The 20,768-nt window shown below is 40.6% G+C and overlaps 3 protein-coding genes across 8 annotated transcripts in view; all 3 read right to left on the reverse strand.

The window, feature by feature from the left end:
* Window positions 1-2,205: 2,205 nt before the first annotated feature.
* LOC125889800 (MLX interacting protein) overlaps window positions 2,206-20,768 on the reverse strand; it is a 58,792-nt gene continuing 40,229 nt past the window's right edge. For 4 of the 5 annotated variants that reach the window (XM_049577955.1, XM_049577953.1, XM_049577954.1 and 1 more), the window contains exon 17: window positions 16,756-20,388. In XM_049577955.1, the coding sequence (XP_049433912.1) occupies window positions 20,282-20,388 (107 nt within the window). In that variant the 3' untranslated portion in view covers window positions 16,756-20,281. Of the gene's footprint in view, window positions 3,234-16,755; window positions 20,389-20,768 lie in introns of those variants that run through there. The other variant, XR_007449483.1, reaches the window with a different exon arrangement.
* Window positions 7,447-8,906, reverse strand: LOC125889656 (putative nuclease HARBI1). Its single transcript, XM_049577702.1, has 4 exons — window positions 8,276-8,906; window positions 8,086-8,201; window positions 7,885-7,996; window positions 7,447-7,781 (listed from the first exon to the last, which is right to left on the reverse strand). The coding sequence occupies exons 1-4, from the start codon at window positions 8,745-8,747 to the stop codon at window positions 7,447-7,449; spliced, it is 1,035 nt and encodes a 344-aa protein (XP_049433659.1). The 5' UTR covers window positions 8,748-8,906.
* On the reverse strand, window positions 9,062-10,313 carry LOC125889801 (uncharacterized). 2 transcript variants are annotated; one of them, XM_049577957.1, is made up of 7 exons: window positions 10,182-10,313; window positions 9,922-10,101; window positions 9,766-9,836; window positions 9,611-9,682; window positions 9,478-9,519; window positions 9,235-9,408; window positions 9,074-9,152 (listed from the first exon to the last, which is right to left on the reverse strand). In XM_049577957.1, the coding sequence occupies exons 1-7, from the start codon at window positions 10,243-10,245 to the stop codon at window positions 9,132-9,134; spliced, it is 624 nt and encodes a 207-aa protein (XP_049433914.1). In that variant the 5' UTR covers window positions 10,246-10,313; the 3' UTR covers window positions 9,074-9,131. The 2 variants fall into 2 exon arrangements, with proteins under 2 accessions (XP_049433913.1, XP_049433914.1); XM_049577956.1 differs by having other exon boundaries at window positions 9,062-9,408.

Here is a 20,768-nt window from a genome sequence, read left to right on the forward strand (position 1 = left end):
TCTTATTAGGCTATTAGTATCTGATGACCAAGTAATATTTATTCCAGACAAAGTGACCTGTATTGACAATAAAGCAAGTCAAGATTTTTATTTTTGTTGCTTTTATTGTGATTCAGAATCATTTAAGGCATCTTAAAACCATGTTGCATGAAGACATTTGGAAAAGAACAACAAACAAACAAAACACACACTCAGATGCAGCACATAGAAAATATCTTTACTTCTTAAAACAAATGAAATACAACACCAAATTTGGGGAGAACCAACGTGGGCAGATCCAATCTGCAATGATATACTGTACATCATCAGGTACAAAACCCCCTCACAAAAACAGCAAGCAGAAGTTGGAAATCCAACCTGGTATGACAAACATTTTAAAATCAGAGGATGGTTGGAAAAAAAAAAAATAATTTTTAATTTTTTTTATGATGTTAAAAAAAAAAAAAAGTAAAACCGGCCATTTAAAGACATCTGCAATCCACAATAAAACACACAAAAAACTGCACATTCAACAGATAAGAACGATCAGTGGCGTCATTCGCTACCATAAAACTCAGTGTAAACAAAGTCGTTCTGCAGGAAATAAAGACACAATCACAAAATCAATGTCTGCCTGAGGAGTGCTGAACCACAAGATTAAAAAAAAAGACTAATCAGCCTGCAAAGATCACAAGTAAGGGCACTTAATTTGACCTTCAGGCTGAAGTAGGGGAGACTGGGGATGGTTGTAACAAAGGGATAGTTGTAACACTCAGTTTGGCCAATTAGAAACGAGCTGTGGTGACATCATCAACATAGTCCATGCCAATTTACAATTGGAGCTCACTGGTGAAGCCGCATGTCTCTAAGTACAAATTTGTCTGTTCTAGAGCCAAAAACAGTTTTTCAGGTGAGAACCCAAACATTTTCATCACAATTGTTTTTTGCATCCATTGTGTCCATTGTGTTGTATGTACAATTGTTTCACTTACATAGGTTCAAGTAGTAGTTTCTCTAGTTTAATTTGATGTGTTTCATTAGTGCTTCATAGTGTTTCATTATTTTATGTATATATATTTTTATTTATTGTACTTATTTTTTGTATTATGTTATACATTTCTATTTATTTTAATATTATAATTATTGTATTCTTATAAGTTTATTGTTCCTTGTTCATTGTTCATTGAAGTGCTTGAATACATTTAGCCTATTGTGAATCTTTTTTAAGCACAATAATTTCATTGTTACATCCATCCCCCAGCTAGTGTTACAACTCACCCCGGTACTGGGGTACGTTGTAACAATATACCTCTTTGTATTTGACATTAATTTCCATAATGTGTGATCAGTGGCGTGCACAGACTTTTTGAAGGGCAGGGGTGAAAAGAAAAAAAAGGGCACATACAGCGCGTTCTCGCCACTGAAGAGGGCACTAAGTTCCATGAGTTTTCGAGGGCACTTCAGACATGTTTATGTGTTATACAAATGACACATTATATAGCCTTTAAGCAGACTAACTAGACAGTTTACCCAAGTTAGTTTGTAGTTAGGATCAGCATCCATGAGAACTGTGCAGATTCAATGTTGGGCTGTGAAGAACACACAGAGACATGGATGTATGAAGGAAATAAATCCCTGGGGGAGTCTGGGGGTCCTCCCCCAGAAAATTTTCAATCAAGTAAATGCCATTTCCTGTATTCTAGTGCATTTTAACACCATATTAGCACCAGATAATCCAAACTGGTTCTGTGAGATATAGATCAAAAAAGGGCCCAACATAAAAGTCATTGCAACAGTAATGTTTCATAGTATTTCTTGGTCCTAATAGTCTTCTGGAGTTTAGTGTGTTTTTCCACCCAAGAGAGCAGTTATGTTTTGGCAACCAGAAGGGCACTTTAGCACATGTTTTTACCACCCAAGAGGGCAGTTTATCATGTTTTAACCAACCAAGAGGGCAGTTTAGTGTGTTTTGCCAACCAGGAGGGCACTTTAGCACGCGTTTTGGCTCCCAAGAGGACACTTTAACAAGCATTTTTCAACAATTGGGCCACGAGGGGGGCGTCCGCCCCTGCCCCCCACTGTCTGTGTTGGTGTAGTAGAGGTCAAAGTGTGTAAGGGTACCACATATCAAAATTTAAGAGCTCTAACAAAAAAAACCCAACTGAGTTACACTTGCTCAAAAAAAAAAAAAAAAGTGTTACAATCATCCTCGGTCTCCCCTACGTCAGGCATGCCGATCAAATCTGCACAGTGTCTAATTCTCAAGCAGTCGACAGAGCACTCTGTCAAATATGATGTCAGTTACACAAAAAAACATTTACTGAATGGATGGGTAAACGAATCGTTCATATGGCTTTTGGACTGTTTGAATGTGCTGCATCATTTCACAGGACAGACTGTTTTTTCCTGCGTCTGTCATTAACACACCTTATAAATGAGTGTAACTATGAGCAGGACAAAATCAAACCATATGATGTAACCTTTACCCTTGTGCAGACATGTTTCCTGCTGAGAAAGACCCTGAATCAATTTGTTCATAGCAAAATGGAAAATAATTTCACTGACCAGCCCAGCCCTGAGTGACAAAGAACAGAAAGACCCCTACAGCTAAGCTTCGCTCTTGTAACACTGTACATGTGAATATAATGTGTACTGCTATTTCAGTTATGCTCCCTATGAGGGCTATAAGTAATATTGCTCCATTATGCTGTGACCTGCCCAGTAGAAATCCATGTGTTTAACATATAAAATGATGGGATTTCTTGTACAACTTGCAGATGAACTCACTGGAAATGGGCAGAGCAAGCAAAATATGAAGGTTCAGCATGGATGAAAAAACCCCACCAAGACACTACTATGGTCAACTGGCAAGATAACATTCACCTGAGTAAATGAGGGATGGAAAAGACGATAAAGCTCTCAGTTGCCTTTTACTAATTAAAGAGGCAGTGTGTAGGATTTAGTGGCATCTAACTGTGAGGACAGCAGATTGAAACCACCTGAAACTTTCTGCAGTGTGTCAAACGTGACCTTATGGTTTGAACTCCTACGGTTATCATTGTTCAGGAGGTTTTTACTGGGAACCCAATTATACGCAGAGGTCTCCTCTCCAAAACAAGCGGACCTTGTGATTTAAACCGGTTAAAACACTGAATAAAGCATGCTTACATGAAAAACTTCAATGTCTAGTTTGTCAATTTTGGGCTACAGTAGAAACATGGCGGTGCAACACAGCAGACTCTGTAGAAGAGGACCTGCTCCATGTGTAGATATAAATGGCTCATTCTAAGGTAACAGAAACACAGCTATTCTTATTTTCAGTAAAGACAACATTTATTTATTATATTTTGTTGCATATCCGCCAATATATGCCCCTAAATCCTACACACTTGACCTTTAAAGGAATGCTTCACTGACAAAATGACCATTTGGATATGAATCAGTTTTGCTGTTATCTTGAATTTGTTAAGAGCCTCCTCAGAAAACAGAGAACATGTTGACAGGGGAGCACATTTAACGACAGCACATCTGTTCACAAACTCTCACACAACTCCAACAGTATAATCCAAGTCTCATTTGGTTGTATGGCCATTCCTCCCAAAACACATGAATTTTTACTAAAAAATAAAAACATTCATTCTTCATATTGGAGTCTGACCTGGTAACCTGGTAAGGTGAACCTGATGACGCTAAACGCGAAACGCGTTGTTCCCTTCATTAAATTTCAATAGTAAAGTCCATGTCAGTGTGCGGAGGAATTTTTTTTGCATATCTTACATTCATTCTTCATATTGGAGTCTGGTTTTGTCAGGAGAATAGATACTTTTCACTTTTAGTTAAATTTTAAATAGTAAGAGTTTCATCAAAATGCGTGTGTTTAGAAGGTGCTGAGCATTTTACTGGACAAATGAGATACTGCACGAGTTATGTGAGAGTTTGTGAACAGATGTTTTGATATTGTTTTGCAGGTGTTCGACGTGGTCCCCATTAATCGACAAATCAATATTGTTACGCCCCACCCTTAGGCGGCCCTATGGGGCTAACAAAACTCCAAAAACTGACCCAGCAATAACCACATAAACACCTTTAAAACATTCAAATCCATGGGATTTATTAGAATTGAAACAGACAAACAAGACAACAAAAACCCCATGGTGTGAGGCAGCAGGACCAGCAGTCCCCACACCAGAGCCTCTCTCCTCTGCTGCTGGTGCAGGAGCTCTTAAGCACCTCCTCCACGCCAGGTGTGCTGCACCTCGTTAACTCATGCAGCACACCTGGGCAGATCTACAAAGGAGGGAGAAGAGACAGCAGCACAGAACACACACAGCCGTAACAATATGTTCACTGTTTATCGTTGAGACATGCAAGACAAACAAATTCAGCTTTTTTTCCGTCTGCAATTGTCGCACGTCTAAAAATAAATAGGACTTCATGTTGAGTCAATCACGTTTGCACACTGAGTCCGAAACTTTTGTTCATCGTTAAAATTTTCACATTAGGTTTGATTTTTTTTCTCGTATCTGTCAGACCATGGACCGCGGGACGCATCTGAACAAGGGGAGGCCATAATTTCAAGTCACGCGGAGGGGGTGGGGGGGTATATGCATTGAAACAGACAATATTACTTACTAAATAATGTTGCGGAGCACTTTTTTTATTCTGACGCCACACAGTCATATCTACAGTACACGCATGAACACGAACACATGCTTGCTCAGATTAACCCCTCTGATCCCACTCTAACATTCACACACAACAGGCCAAGCCTATTTACACATAAACGCACAGATGAAACTATAGCAAACAACAAAGTAGGCTACATCCAGTCCACAACCAAAACTCATCTTGCTGCCTTGAATCTAAATCAACATCATATTCATTATCATCACAAGTCAGCACTCATATCAGACTGATGTGCGGGGGCCTGTTGTTCGAAAGTAGAATTAAGCAATCCAGGATAAGTGGAAAAGCGAGGCTGGACAAATTCCCCTCCATCCTTATGTGGACTGTCTGACTTTGGATTGTCTTGCAGTGTAAGACAAATTGACAAATTAAAAGAAAAACCAAGGAAACTGGACTTAGAAATTAAGAAACTACAGAAAGAAGTAAGTGATTTTAATGCACATTGTAAGCATGACTGTGACACAATGTATTAATCAATGTTATGTCTCTTTCTCTCCACAGCTCAAAGCAGACAGTGACTGATTACAGTATTTTTCATTTAAATAAAATGAGGTCAAAGAATATTGTGGTTTCATCTTCATGTTTTCATTCACTGATGTAAAGTACACTGGAGTATTGGTCCAGTTAACTGGGAATATAATTTGGGAAGGTCCTACAGTTATGAAACCTAATAACCACTAATTGTGTTAATGCCAAATACACCTATTTGTATGTTTATTCCAACAATTAATCCTTTTATTGGTTAGGACATGTGCATGTCAAAGTATTGTAATAAATCTGGGTTTTCCTAATTTAGCAGAAAGTACTGCTATGTCAGCCCTTCAAATAACCACAGTTGCGGGTAGGTAATATACAAAAAATAATCTTTATTAATTCATCACAAAAGGGAAACACATTTCCTAAAAAGCGAGGAGAGCTCAGGTAAGTAGGGGGCAACCAGTCACCCCAGGACAACAATGGGTCCAATTAATTATGCGACTCCTGCACACACACCCTTTAAGAGGCAATGCAACTCAACACAGCACACAGATTGAAAACCCACTACACACAGGGCTAATTAAACTTTAGCTTATGGCAAAACCACTCGACAACCAGGTTAAGCTTACACCCTATAATAGGAGACACTACAATACATAAGTAGGCTACACACTGTAAACGGGAGGCACTATAATGCAAAAATACACACTTTAAGAGAAACCCAACGAGTGTCCCGTCAGCTGAGTTGCTCCTCCCCAATAGCCCTCCCTCTCCACACTATTAAAACAATGAAATAGGTCGACCTATACACAATCTAAAAATACAGTTCGGCTATACAACTAACAACAGTTATAAACAGTTATACTTAACTCGCCCGCCCGGCGAGACCCTCCCCCGGGGTCTGAGCTTGGGTCGCCGTCCAACTCCCCGGGGAAACGGCTTCGTTGGACGGCGTGAACAGGATCCGGCCACGGCCAGTCAGTGTCACAGCAGGCAGCACACACGGTCAATAGGGAGTCCCGGCTGCTGACGTCACCAGCCAGGGCTTCCCCTCACCACAGTATGTTTCGGCTATGACAAAAATGTTTTAAATGTTAAACGTTTTTTTTTTTTATTATTATTGTAGGCTTAATGTATTTTGTTCAAAAAAATGAGGCAAATACATACATAAGAACATGAAATGACGGTAAAACACATTGATTTCCGATCGCATTGACAGCTGGCTGGACAGATAAAGCACCAGGTTAAACTAAGCCTGGTTGTTAGCCTGGTCGGGACCAGGCTAAGTGCACAGAATAAATATCCATGACAACATATGTGCCTCTGCTTTCGAACAACCGAATCAACGCTAGATTAAGCCAGGATAACCAACATATCCCGGCTTAATCCCTTATCCAGGGGCATGTTTCACAAAACCAGGATAAGGGATTAAGCCGGGATATCTTGGTTATCCTGGATCAACTTATCCTTGATCCAGTTTCACAAAAGCAGGATAGGGGGAAGTGGGATATGTTTTGACATAAGTTACCATGGAGATTTATTCTGTGGAGCTAGCCTGCTCCAGACCAGGCTAAATTCCAGGATTTATTTAATCTCATCCCTTATCTCAGTTAGCAGCTACCACAAATGGAAACTAATATTTATTCCACTTCACACTACACATTCTTATCACATTCAACGAGACCCACTGTCATTATTTAAACATTTGTGATCATTAATTGCAGTCATTTTAGATAAATGACTTTAGTAGAAAATTTAGTTAGACTATCTCTCTTTATGTGTATATATATATATATATATATATATATATATATATATATATATATATACATACATACATACATACATACATACATACATACACACACACACACACACACACACACTGTAAATAAATGATTAAAAAAATACACACCATACAGTAACATGATGACATGATGTTCCTTTATTGAATAGGATAAATCAAAGCAAGTAATCCATCAGTTCCTTTCAAAATTGACGTCACACAGTGCTCTACAAGATAGAAAGCACTGAATCAAAGCATATTATTCATCACAAGAATAAATACACATTCTCAAAGGTCTGTATATAAAACACCCTGCATGTCTGCACACTGGAATAAATGCAGGACAAATCCATACTTAACAAATGAACAAATGTCAGGCCTGTATACACACAGTACACAGCACAATAAGCCAAATTAATATAAAATAACACAAATTCCTCTGCTATTGCAGGCCATATTCAACTTAAATGTGCAGAATGCATTTTAACTGAAATAATTCAAAACGTATTGGTCCCTGATCAGCCGACCACTGTCGTCATCGGGAAGATGGCCGGATTGTCCCAGTCCACATCTGATGGCACTCTGGGGGTCCTCTCCTTCCTCAGGCAGGCCACATTGTGGAGGACAGCACAGGCCACAGTAATATCGCATGCTCTGTCTGGACTGACCCTCAGATGTTGCAGACACTGGAAGCGTGCCTTCAGGAGGCCAAAGGTCATCTCGATCCGAGCCCTTGTCCTGGCATGGGCATCGTTATATGCCCGCTGTGCTTCCTGAGGGTCTGCGTAGGGTGTGAGGCAAAAAGGCTCGCAGGCATAGCCTCTGTCCCCCAGCAGCACACCAGAGAATTCACCTGTCAATACAAAATGTCATCATCACAGCCTTATCAATAGAGGGACATTCTTGACATAGCCTTGATTTTAAAAGTGGTTATTAATTGAGGTCATGTGGCTCACCTTGTGACAGGCGCCGATAGACTGCAGAGGACCGAAAGATTCGTGAGTCATGGACTGAGCCAGGCCACTTTGCCACAACATTGCTGATCAGGTAGTCAGCATTGCAGACCATCTGAAATTATAAGATGTAGACTATTAAACCATTCAATGCACATCACAAGCAATGTACAATGTTCATTAATGTCATAAAGTCATGTTCACCTGAACATTAATGCTGTGAAAGGATTTCCTGTTCACAAAATCTCCCTCATGGGCACCTGAGGGGGATTTTATTCTGATATGGGTGCAGTCAAGTACACCAATGACATTGGGGAAACCTGCAACACAAAGCAATAAGTATCCTACTATGACTTAACACTTGTTCTGTAATTTGTACTTACAGTACTCTTACCTGCAATCCTATAAAAATCCTCTTTGATGTCACTGAGTCTTCTGTGTCCAGGGAAGGAGATGAAGACACCTGATAGTGATTTGAGGGCTAGACAGACACTACGCACCACACGGCAAATTGTGGCCTTGGCCAGGTTTTCAGCATCCCCCACTGAGTACAGGAAGCCCCCACTTGCAAAGAAGCGCAAGGCCACACACACCATTTGCTCAACACTCAGCGCATGGCTCCGTGCTGTGTGGTGTTGGATCCTGGGACCCAGCAGTCTGCACAGATATCGGATGCCATCTGCAGAAAACCTATATCTTTCGTGTAGGTGGTCATCAGGGAAGGCCAATGGGTTCGCCCTGTCCCTGAAGACCCTCTCCCGCCTGAAGGCTCTCCTGAGCACAAGAGCTTCTTCATCCACAACCTCTTGCAGGAATGGACACGCCATTGTTTGAGCAGGAAGGAACACACCATTTTGGGCCTTCATATAGGCTATTGGATCGCTAGATTTAATGAGGAACACCTTTGCACTCTCACAAGCTATAAATGGTTATCTAATTATCAGGATACCTATTGCCTTAAAGAATAGATAATTGATTAAAATGCTCCCTGTTTGACCTTCACACTGCTCAACTTCTGCCATAAAGTGTTTTGATATCTGGGAAATAGCATTTCAGGTACATTATGTGCATTTCTTTTGTCTTAATACAGCCAGTCTTTGGTGTGTGACTTCTAACCAATCAAAGCACTTGGGGCTACCATAGAGATGACACTAGGCATTATGTCAGACTGTGGAATACAATCTGCAATCCCACCTAACTGTGCACAAATTAAACAAGCAAACACCACAGAAGGTCTTTTGATCTTTTATTTAAGATTCTTCTTCTTGAAGCTGGGTGAGGAAAGGAGAATAATAATTAATAGATTGTCTGTGTTACAGTCAGCATACAGTGTACACTGAAGGTGAAACTCACCTCCCGCTCAAGTTTTTTTATTTCAAGGTTCAGTTTCCTCAGTTTCCTCCTTTTAATTTCGGACTCCACGGAGAGGTCTGCCATCTGTCTTCTTTTGTATTCAATGTCCAGATCGGCCAGTTGTATTTGCCGTTTCAGATGTGTGGCATACAGCTGTCTGATAGCTTGTGAGTTCTGTAAACACATAATAATCAGCACAGCAGGAATTTTGCATGATGGGAATGTACTTCCATAAATACTCACTATGTTGCAAGGCTGGCTTTCATCCTGTAGAGCATCTGGGTCCTGTTACAGAAATGACATTTTGTGTGGGCTCCAGATGATGATGACTTCTCACCATTGTAGACTGAATGAGTACTTTCATTTGACATGATACCTCAAACCTTCTTGAATCAAGAGACACAGTCTCCTCATCGACTTCATCTGCTGCTCCACTGGTGCCTTCACCCTATCACATTTAAAAGGGATTCATATTAAAGCAAGCAGATGAGACATGCCAGGCTTACAGTATGACTTTGATGGAGGACTCACTGGATCATCATCCTCTGGTATTGGTGACGCCACTGTTGGAGGCTCCAACAGTGAGATGGTGTTTCCAGATACTGCAAGGTACTACAGAGTCAGATAGTCCAAATGGATTCAATATGAATGGCTGGTTATGTCCCATGTAAAGATGGAAGAATGTACCTTTAATGAAGAGGGAGGCATCTTCCTGGGAGGGATTTATATTTGAGTCTGTCCCCCCAGGGATCCCCTCTAACACAGGCCTGCCTCTGTTAAGTTCCAGGGCTCTGTCCTCTGCAGGGGTGAGGTCAGCTGATGGTGACCCACCACCCGTGCCTTGCTTGTGGGTTTTTTTTTTAACAGCTATAAGTACAGACAATATGTGAGTAGGCACCCTCTGGGTACAATGTACGCACGTGCATAGTATTTGTCAGGTCACTTACCATTCTGCAGGATGTTCTTATATTTGATCTTGACTTGTTGCCAAGTTCGTTTGGGCCCAGTCATGTTTAATCTAAGAATAATAAATTAATTAAGACAAAATAAATAACACACACACACACACATAGATAGTGAATGAAATAACTGAGGAGCAAATATGTAGTTGCATTTACATAATTTCACATCTACAGTCCATTTCACTCGCAGTTTCATAATCAGAGTATAACTACGTTTTTGGGAATGTTAATTAACTATTTGGATTGTAATTGTGATGGATTCAGCAGAGTAGTGAGTGTGTGTTTGTGCAATACATACGCATTCAGGCGGTCTGCAATACTTTGCCATGCTTTCTCTCTTTGTTTGATGGCGGTGGCAGTGTTTCCTTTCTTTTTAATTTGTTCTTTTACCTTTTCGTAGGCCTCCATAATTATGTCCTGCTCCGATGGGGAGAAGTATGCTGCACGTGATGCCATGGTGAATCAGTGAATCTGTGATCAATTACAGGGTCTATTTAAGGAGCCATGTGCTGCAACTTATCCACGATTAGTTTCACCTGGCTTGATGAATCCGTGTCTACTTATCTTGGCTTGGCGTTTGTGGAACCAATTAAGCCTGAACTCTGTTGTTTTGGATTGGTTGAGCCAGGCTTACTTACTTATCCTGGATGTCTGAATCCTACTTTTGTGAAACGGACCCCAGGTTTCGAACAACAGGCCCCTGGATGAGTAGACACGGATGGATCAAGCCAGGTGAAACCAATCCTGGATCAGTGCGCGCACGCGGCTTCCTCAAATAGACCCCGCCATCGATCACAGATTCGCCGATTCACCATGGCAACAAGAGTGGCGTACTTTTCCCCGTCGGAGGCAGAAATCCTCATGGAGGCTTACGAGGAGGTAAAGGATCAAATCAAAAAGAAAGGTAACACCGCCACAGTAATAAACAACGAGAGAAAGCGTGGCAAAGTATTGCAGACCGCCTGAATGCAAGTTTTACATTACAATCCAAATAGTTAAGTAACATCTCCGAAAACGTAGTTGTACTCTGATTATGAATCAGCTGAAATTGTAAGTGAAATTGGCTGCAGATGTGAGTGAAATTGTGTAAATGTAATTCCATCAGACTGTGTAACTCTTTGATAAATAGATGAGCTCACTGACGTAATTGAATTTCCCTTTGAGATAAATAAAGTTCCTCTTATCTTACCTTATCTTATCTCCTCATGCTCCATGCTGCTCTGCTGTTTCATTATATGTATGCAATTTTGTGTGTGTGTGTGTGTGTGTGTGTGTGTGTGTGCGCGCGCATGCATGTGTATGCTGATTGATCATAAGAATATATATATATATATATATATATATATATATATAATCCCCCGTTTTTGTTAAAAGGAAATCCTTTGACAGCATTAATGTTCAGGTGAACATGACGTTTTGATATTGTCGATTAATGAACACTGTGCATTGCTTGTGATGTGCATTGATTGGTTTAATAGTCTTCATCTTATTATTTCAGATGGTCTGCAGTGCTGACTAACTGATCAGCAATGTTGTGGCAAAGTGGCCCAGCTCGGTCCATGACTCCCGAGTCTTTCGGACCTCAGGAATCTATCAGCGCCTATCACAAGGTGAGCCACACAGCCTCTATTAATAACCACTTTTTACATCATGGCTGTGTCAAGAATGTCACTCTATTTATGAGGTTGTGGTGATGAGATTTTGTATTGACAGGTGAATTCTCTGGTGTGTTGCTGGGGGACAGGGGGTATGCCTGCCAGCCTTTTCTCCTCACACCATACACAGACCCTCAGGAAGCACAGCAGGCCTATAATCATGCCCATGCCAGGACAAGGGCCAGGATCGAAATGACCTTTGGCCTCCTGGCACGCTTTCACTGTCTAAACCACTTAAGGGTCAGCCCTTTGAGGGCATGTGACATCACTGTGGCCTGTCCTGTCCTCCACAATGTGGCCTCCCTGAGGAAGGAGAGGGCCCCCAGAGTGCCATCACACATGGACTGGGACAATCCTGCCACCTTCCCTGATGACGACAGTGGTCGGCTGGTCAGGGACCAATATGTGTTAAATTATTTTCGTTAACATGCGTGCTTTAAATTTCAGTTAAATATGTCCTGCAGTGGCAGAGACGCATGCTGTGAATTTCAGTTAAATATGGCCTGCATTGGCAGAGGAATTTGTGTTTTTTTTTTTTTTTTATTCAATTTAAATTGATTTGGCCTTGTTTGTGCTGTATACTGTGTGTATACAAGCTTGCAGGGAGGCTACTGCATCCATTCATTTGTCTGTTCATTTATTGTGTATGGATTTGTGCTGCATTTATTTCAGTGTGCAGACATGCAGGGTGTATCATATACAGACCTTTGAATATTCTTGTGTTGTATAATATGCTTTGATTCCGTGCTTTCGATCTTGTAGAATCACTGTGTGACTTCAGTTTTGAAAGGAGCTGATGGTTTACTTGCTTCGATTTATCCTTATTCAATAAAGGAACATCATGTTACTATTTGATGTGTATTTATATTTATATGGGATGTGTATTTTATATAGTCTATGGGAAACTGTAAATTATCTAATGATTGCAAAATCATCCAAAATCATCATTTATATAAAATGATTGCAATTAATGATCACAAATGTCCGGGTTCGAGTCCAGCCCGTGGCCCTTTGCTGCATGTCACTCCCCCTCTCTCTGTCTCTCCCTTTCACACTCATCTGTCCTGTCAATTAAAGGCTAAAATGCCCCAAAAAATATCTTAAAAAAAAAATAATGACAGTGGGTCTGGTTGAATGTGATAACAATGTGCAGTGGGCAGTGGAATAACTATTGGTTTCCGTTTGTGGTGACTGCTGACTGAGATAAGGGATGAGATAAATAGATCCTGGAATTTAGCCTGGTCTGGAGCAGGCTAGCACCATGGAATAAATCTCCATAGTAACTTATGTCATAACATATCTCGCTTTCCACTATCCCGCTTTTGTGCAACCGGATCACGGATAAGTTGAGCCAGAATAACCAAGATATCCCGGCTTAATCCCTTATCCTAGTTTTGTGCAATAGGCCCCTGGTCAGGAATAGCGCTCCTATTTCGTTGTTTTCATTTAGTTTTTAATGAAATAAAGGCTGTTTCATATTCTATTCTCCTCCTCTGTATTTATTTATTTTTCTACCTTTATATAATCACGCAGTGATTGAGGTTAAGGCAAGCCCGGCGCCAGGATGAAGTTACTGAGGGGGCGGTTAAAAATTACAAGGGGGCAAATCTTTATTATTCAACATAGGTTCACACAGTGAGTTATAAACAGCGCGCAGACGTGCATAATAGTCGCGCGTAATGACAGCTCATCGCCGGTGAAACACAATAAACTGCACGTCTTCTTTCATGTTTGTCTCATGACAGATGGAGCTGACAGACAGACAGACGGACAGACAGACAGACAGGTGGCACAAGTGGCAAATTGGTATGGAAGCTGGTTCAGGGCATATTTGTCCATTTATGAATAAATATGGAGTGGAAACGCTCATGCATGTGCACCAAGTTCCTGTGTTGACATCCTGTCGCTAGGCTACATCTTCTTCTTCTTTTTCTTCTTCTTCTACTGTTTAATGGGGACCCGCGGCGGGACCCAATCCCAATGCAGCCCTCTATGTCAGAGTACAAAAGTTACCCAGGCCATGGCCCCCCTGGCCCCCCCCGTTCTGTGGCCTATGCGTCAGACACCTCCAGAGAGCTTGACCAAGAATCAGTGAAGACAAATGGGACACAGCCGCGACAAGACAGCAGAACAGGGCACACACAGAATCACTTCAGGACTCAGATAGCTCACGTTCAACAGGTCAGACAGTAATATTCAGGTGGATGATGGTGAAGAGGAGGAGGATGTGGACAGCACATAGAATATGGAGAAAGGGAGGACAGCTCAGTCTCTTCATGCAGTTCCCGGTGGATTCAGAAATACGCCTTTTGGGCAACCTCTCAAATTCTAATCTCACATAATCATTCCATCAAACTTACAGAAAAACTACTGGCTATTGCCAAAAATGTATTGCAATAAGACAAAATTAAGATTTGTGGCTCTCAGTGGTGAACAGCTGCATACTTCCAACTTAATCACTGAGGGATTAATGTTTTCTAATAAAATATGGCAACCTTTAATCAGCTGTGGAGAATCTCACATCTCACATGGGTGAATGATTGTCTGCAAAGTCTCTGCTTTCACCACACTAGTGTTGTGAAAGACCATTAAAGACCATTGAAGCTTTCTCAATTTTAAATGTTACATCTTAATTTAGGCATTTTGTTATTTGTTAATTCATATTTGTGACGGCTGAATTGCATAGTGAGAGTGTCTGTATTGTCAGTGTGTGGCTGTGTGGGTAGCATACTATTAGAAAACCCCAAATAAAAAAGCTTACTCCACAGCTTACACCACAAAAACTACACACTGGGTGACATGAAAGTCATTTATTTTTCTTATTTACGAGCTTATTTATGAGTAATCACAAAAGATAAAACCATCAAACATCATAAACAGAGTTGTGAATTTTCACACCTTATAGTTTACTAGAGATCTAATCGTGCTTTTGATTGCACCTTATGGGAAGTGTAGGTTTTTCTTCGAGAGAGATCCCAAGGAGGGAACCCCCAGTAAGTAAAACTGAATGCTGAGCTTGTATGAGTATTTTCTGTGACAGCTGTGTAGAAACACGCAGGGGAAAATGTTAACATGTTGATCCTTATCTAAGGAGTCCCAATAAAAATGACCATGCTCGGAAAGATGGATCAGAGAAAGTATCACATCAGAGAGCCTGCTGCCGACTAAAGCCTCCTCCTGCTGTCATGGATTGCCGTGCAGGTAAGCATCTTGAGGTGTGGGGCTCACAGTTCCGCAGTGTCTATCTTTAAACCAGGCAGGGCTACAAGTTCAACTTCTGCGGACAAAGTTATGCAACACTGAAACTCTGTAGTGACTGCAGATCAGATCAGCCCCCTCCTCCTCTCTGTCTCTCTCTGTGTGTGCATTCAAATCTAATCCATTTCTACTGTGTGCGCTTTCATGTGACGGCGGCAGTCATCATCTTCCTGCTCATTGCACAAGCAGCCTGTGGACCTGTTAAAACAACAGCCCAGGCCCTGAACAACACTATCGAGCTGATGCAGAAGGAGATACGGACCGCTTTGGGAGCCCTAGTAAGTTTTTTACTCCTCAATTGATTTTTTTACTCGTCAAAACATTGTATCTTGTTTTTGCCATTTTGTGTCTCTGTCATTTTGTCTCTTTGTAGTCTTTTTGTATCTTTTTAAGGTCATTTTGTCTTCTCGTTGTCTTTTTTGTCATTTGTGTCTCTCCATAGTCACTCTGTGTCTTCTTGTGGTTTTTCTTATGTCTCTTCTTGTCATTTTGTGCCTCTTTGAGGTCATTTATCTATTTTTTTTGTCATTTATGTCTCTGTAGTAATTTTGTGTCTTCTTGTGATTGTTTTGTCTCTCTTTGAGGTCATTTTGTGTCTCTCTTGTAATATCCATCTCTCCCTAGTTATTTTGTGTCGTCTTGTGGTTTTTATGTCTCTTTGAGGTCATTTTGTCTCTGGTTGTTTTGTGTCTGAGGTCATTTTGTGTCTTTCTGTGGTATTTCTGTCCATTTTTTTAGTAAAATTCTGTCTCTTGGCAGTTCCCTTTCATCTCTTTGTTGTCTTTTTGAGTCTCTTCCTGGTCAGTACATTTATTTCAGTGACATTTTGCAGGGCAGGGGGGCACTGACACTTTGGGTCCCTGGGCCTGTGCCCAGTAGACCCCTATAGTAATCCATCCATGGTTTAATTCTGTTTTAATCACACTAAGAGCATCACTTTAGTAAATTTATTTACTTTCCTCTACATCCCTGAGAATTGGTCCTACTCACTGATAGACATCTACTAACCAAGCCCATCTCCTGCAGGCTGAACCTGGAGTGCTTCCCTTGAGCACTTCCTGCCACTCCCTAAACACCTTGGAACTGGGCGGGTCAGAGCCCCTCACTGCTAAACACCTCTCCCTCTTCCGCTGCTACATGATGAAGATGTCTAACCTGACAACGGACGTGTCACATGAGCTGGTGACAGCCAGCCAGTACAGTCAGGATGTGGAGCGGCTGATGAGCAACAGCGCAGACAATCGGGACTGCAAGCTGCCTGCCTTTGAGCAGGAAATGGATAGTTATGTATATGTTAAATGTCTGCTGGAGCATTTGCAGCAGCGGCTCAGCAGCACAACTTTGGGATTTTGACTGCGTAGCTTAAATATTGTATTTATTTATTTTACACATTATTGAAAGTAATTTTTGTAATCCAGTTTTCTATGGATGAGAAAGTTCTATCTTCTTATTAGGCTATTAGTATCTGATGACCAAGTAATATTTATTCCAGACAAAGTGACCTGTATTGACAATAAAGCAAGTCAAGATTTTTATTTTTGTTGCTTTTATTGTGATTCAGAATCGTTTAAGGCATCTTAAAACCATGTTGCATGAAGACATTTGGAAAAGAACAACAAACAAACAAAACACACACTCAGATGCAGCACATAGAAAATATCTTTACTTCTTAAAACAAATGAAATACAACACCAAATTTGGGGAGAACCAACGTGGGCAGATCCAATCTGCAATGATATACTGTACATCATCAGGTACAAAACCCCCTCACAAAAACAGCAAGCAGAAGTTGGAAATCCAACCTGGTATGACAAACATTTTAAAATCAGAGGATGGTTGGAAAAAAAAAATCCACACAAATGCCAAGCTGTGGTGGAACATTGGGTCTTTACTGTCAAAAGTAAATGGGCCTGTGTTGAATCTTAATGACTGCTTTTCTCGTCTTACTGTAAATTGAGCAGCCTCTACATCAACAGCTATTTTTTTTTTTAATGATGTAAAAAAACAAAGTAAAACCGGCCATTTAAAGATATCTGCAATCCACAATAAAACACACAAAAAGCTGCACATTCAACAGATAAGAACGATCAGTGGCGTCATTCGCTACCATAAAACTCAGCGTAAACAAAGTTGTTCTGCAGGAAATAAAGACACAATCACAAAATCAATGTCTGCCTGAGGAGTGCTGAACCACAAAATTAAAAAAAGGACTAATCAGCCTGCAAAGATCACAAGTAAGGGCACTTAATTTGACCTTCAGGCTGAAGTACGTCAGGCATGCCGATCAAATCTGCACAGTGTCTAATTCTCAAGCAGTCGACAGAGCACTCAAATATGATGTCAGTTACACAAAAAACATTTACTGAATGGATGGGTAAATTAATCGTTCATATGGCTTTTGGACTGTTTGAATGTGCTGCATCATTTCACAGGACAGACTGTTTTCTCCTGCGTCTGTCATTAACACACCTTATAAATGAGTGTAACTATGAGCAGGACAAAATCAAACCATATGATGTAACCTTTACCCTTGTGCAGACATGTTTCCTGCTGAGAAAGACCCTGAATCAATTTGTTCATAGCAAAATGGAAAATAATTTCACTGACCAGCCCAGCCCTGAGTGACAAAGAACAGAAAGACCCCTACAGCTAAGCTTCGCTCTTGTAACACTGTACATGTGAATATAATGTGTACTGCTATTTCAGTTATGCTCCCTATGAGGGCTATAAGTAATATTGCTCCATTATGCTGTGACCTGCCCAGTAGAAATCCATGTGTTTAACATATAAAATGATGGGATTTCTTGTACAACTTGCAGATGAACTCACTGGAAATGGGCAGAGCAAGCAAAATATGAAGGTTCAGCATGGATGAAAAAACCCCACCAAGACACTACTATGGTCAACTGGCAAGATAACATTCACCTGAGTAAATGAGGGATGGAAAAGACGATAAAGCTCTCAGTTGCCTTTTACTAATTAAAGAGGCAGTGTGTAGGATTTAGTGGCATCTAGCTGTGAGGACAGCAGATTGAAACCACCTGAAACTTTCTGCAGTGTGTCAAACGTGACCATATGGTTTGAACTCCTACGGTTATCATTGTTCAGGAGGTTTTTACTGGGAACCCAATTATACGCAGAGGTCTCCTCTCCAAAACAAGCGGACCTTGTGATTTAAACCGGTTAAAACACTGAATAAAGCATGCTTACATGAAAAACTTCAGTGTTTAGTTTGTCAATTTTGGGCTACAGTAGAAACATGGCGGTGCAACACAGCAGACTCTGTAGAAGAGGACCTGCTCCATGTGTAGATATAAACGGCTCATTCTAAGGTAACAGAAACACAGCTATTCTTATTTTCAGTAAAGACAACATATTTATTTATTATATTTTGTTGCATATCCGCCAATATATGCCCCTAAATCCTACACACTTGACCTTTAAAGGAATACTTCACTCACAAAATGACCATTTGGATATGAATCAGTTTTGCTGTGTTATCTTGAATTTGTTAAAAGCCTCCTCAGAAAACAGAGAACATGTTGACAGGGGAGCACATTTAACGACAGCACATCTGTTCACAAACTCTCACACAACTCCAACAGTATAATCCAAGTCTCATTTGTCCAATCGTATGGTCATTCCTCCCAAAACACATGAATTTTTACTAAAAAAATAAAAACATTCATTCTTCATATTGGAGTCTGGTTTTGTCAGGAGAATAGATACGATTCATTTTTAGTTAGGGTTTCGTCAAAATGTGCGTGTTTAGAAGGTGCTGAGCATTTTACTGGACAAATGAGACTTGGATTATACTGCACGAGTTATGTGAGAGTTTGTGAACAGATGTTTTGATATTGTTTTGCAGGTGTTCAACATGGTCAAATCAATATGTTCGCTGTTTATTGTTGAGACATGCAAGACAGAAAAAAAAATCTGCTTTTTTTTCGTCTGCAATTGTCGCACATCTAAAAATAAATACGACTTCACGTTGAGTCGATCACGTTTGCACACTGAGTCCGAAACTTTCGTTCATCTTTAAAATTTGACCAAGAATCAGTGAAGACAAATGGGACACAGCCACAACAAGACAGCAAAACAGGGCGCACACAGAATCACTTCAGGACTCAGACAGCTCACGTTCAACAGGTCAGACAGTAATATTCAGGTGGATGATGGTGAAAAGGAGGAGGATGTGGAGAGCACACAGAATATGGAAAAAGGGAGGACAGCTCAGTCTCTTCATGCAGCTGAGGTGCCAAATGTAGACAGAGAAGAAGTGGTGACAGCCAGATAGGTAGAGAGTGGAGAGAGGCATGTATTGCAAATTTTCACAATGAATAGAACAATAAAACACATCAGAATCAGTGTGCTTAACGATTTTTTTCAGATGACGTATTAAAAAAATGCTTCAGAGGAAAATGGACTCAGTGTGCAGAGGCTTTAACTGACACAGAAATGGTCATTTTGTGAGTGAAGTATTCCTTTAAGCACAGACATGCCCACGAGTGATCACCTTCGCCATGTTTCAGGCCGTCCTCTATGCTCTGATGAGAAGCCTTTCTGTGAAGTTTCAGAGCCTCCAAAAACAAAACCTACACTGCCAGCTAGTCCCTAAAAAAATCCCACATTCATCTCATCTGCTCGTAAGAAAAGCCTCCTATCCAAATGATTTGTACAACTGAGAGAGAACACAAAATGAACAATCACTCGGTATTTCCCTTTTTGACACAATGTTGTGTTTTTACATTATAAAAGTCATTTAAATATATGTTGTTGTTCAAAAAGCAAACAATCAGTACCACCTTCCAATTAACTATCTAAGGCTCGTCACCTGAAGCAGGTGATGATAGTAGTAGTTGCTGTCATTCAAATATAATATGATAAAAGCCATTTTTTGCACAATTGTTATAAATGTAAAATCAAACACGTGTGCGTCATTCCCAAGAATGTACAGCAGGACAAATGTATGACCGTTGTACATGCGGGGTAAAGGTGAGCCAGCTTGCGTTTATCATTTCATTTAACTTAAAGGGAAGCCGTGAATCCGTGGAAGATGTGGTGACCTCGCTGAATGGCAATCAAAGGTAAACTAGTGATATGTCATTTCGATGATTGCTGTTAAAAGGTTCAGGTGGTGTTGGGGTTGCCTCACCTCCTCTGAGCACGAGGCTACACTTCTGCGTGTGTGACGGCCTGGATGGCTTCTTCAGGCAACAGGGATGGATTGCTAAGAATGGACGTGGTTGTGCTCAGCTGGCGAAGGGTGCTCAGCACCACTGAAAAACAGGAAACCACATTTTAATAACCACAACCTGACTGTGAAACAGTGGTGGAATCAGTACATTCACTCAAGTACTTATAATTTACTTGACTATTTCCACTTTATGCTACATTATACTTTTAATTCACTACATCTAACAAGCAAATATTGTACTTTTTACTTAACTGCTCATGCCTAACAGCTTTAGCCCACAATTTTTTTTCAAAGCCGACATTTCTTCATATCCTACCTGTATGGTAAAAACCACATATCTCCAAATTTGGTGACTTCAAATTTGAATGTTTGCAATAAACTGAAGGATGAAGTGTTCCTTTATGAGTTGAGAAAATCATCCTACTTCTTAAAATGAATTTAAAAACCCTGCAGCATCGGGCT

Source organism: Epinephelus fuscoguttatus, linkage group LG6, assembly GCF_011397635.1.
Source record: "Epinephelus fuscoguttatus linkage group LG6, E.fuscoguttatus.final_Chr_v1".
Classification (NCBI taxonomy): domain Eukaryota; kingdom Metazoa; phylum Chordata; class Actinopteri; order Perciformes; family Serranidae; genus Epinephelus; species Epinephelus fuscoguttatus.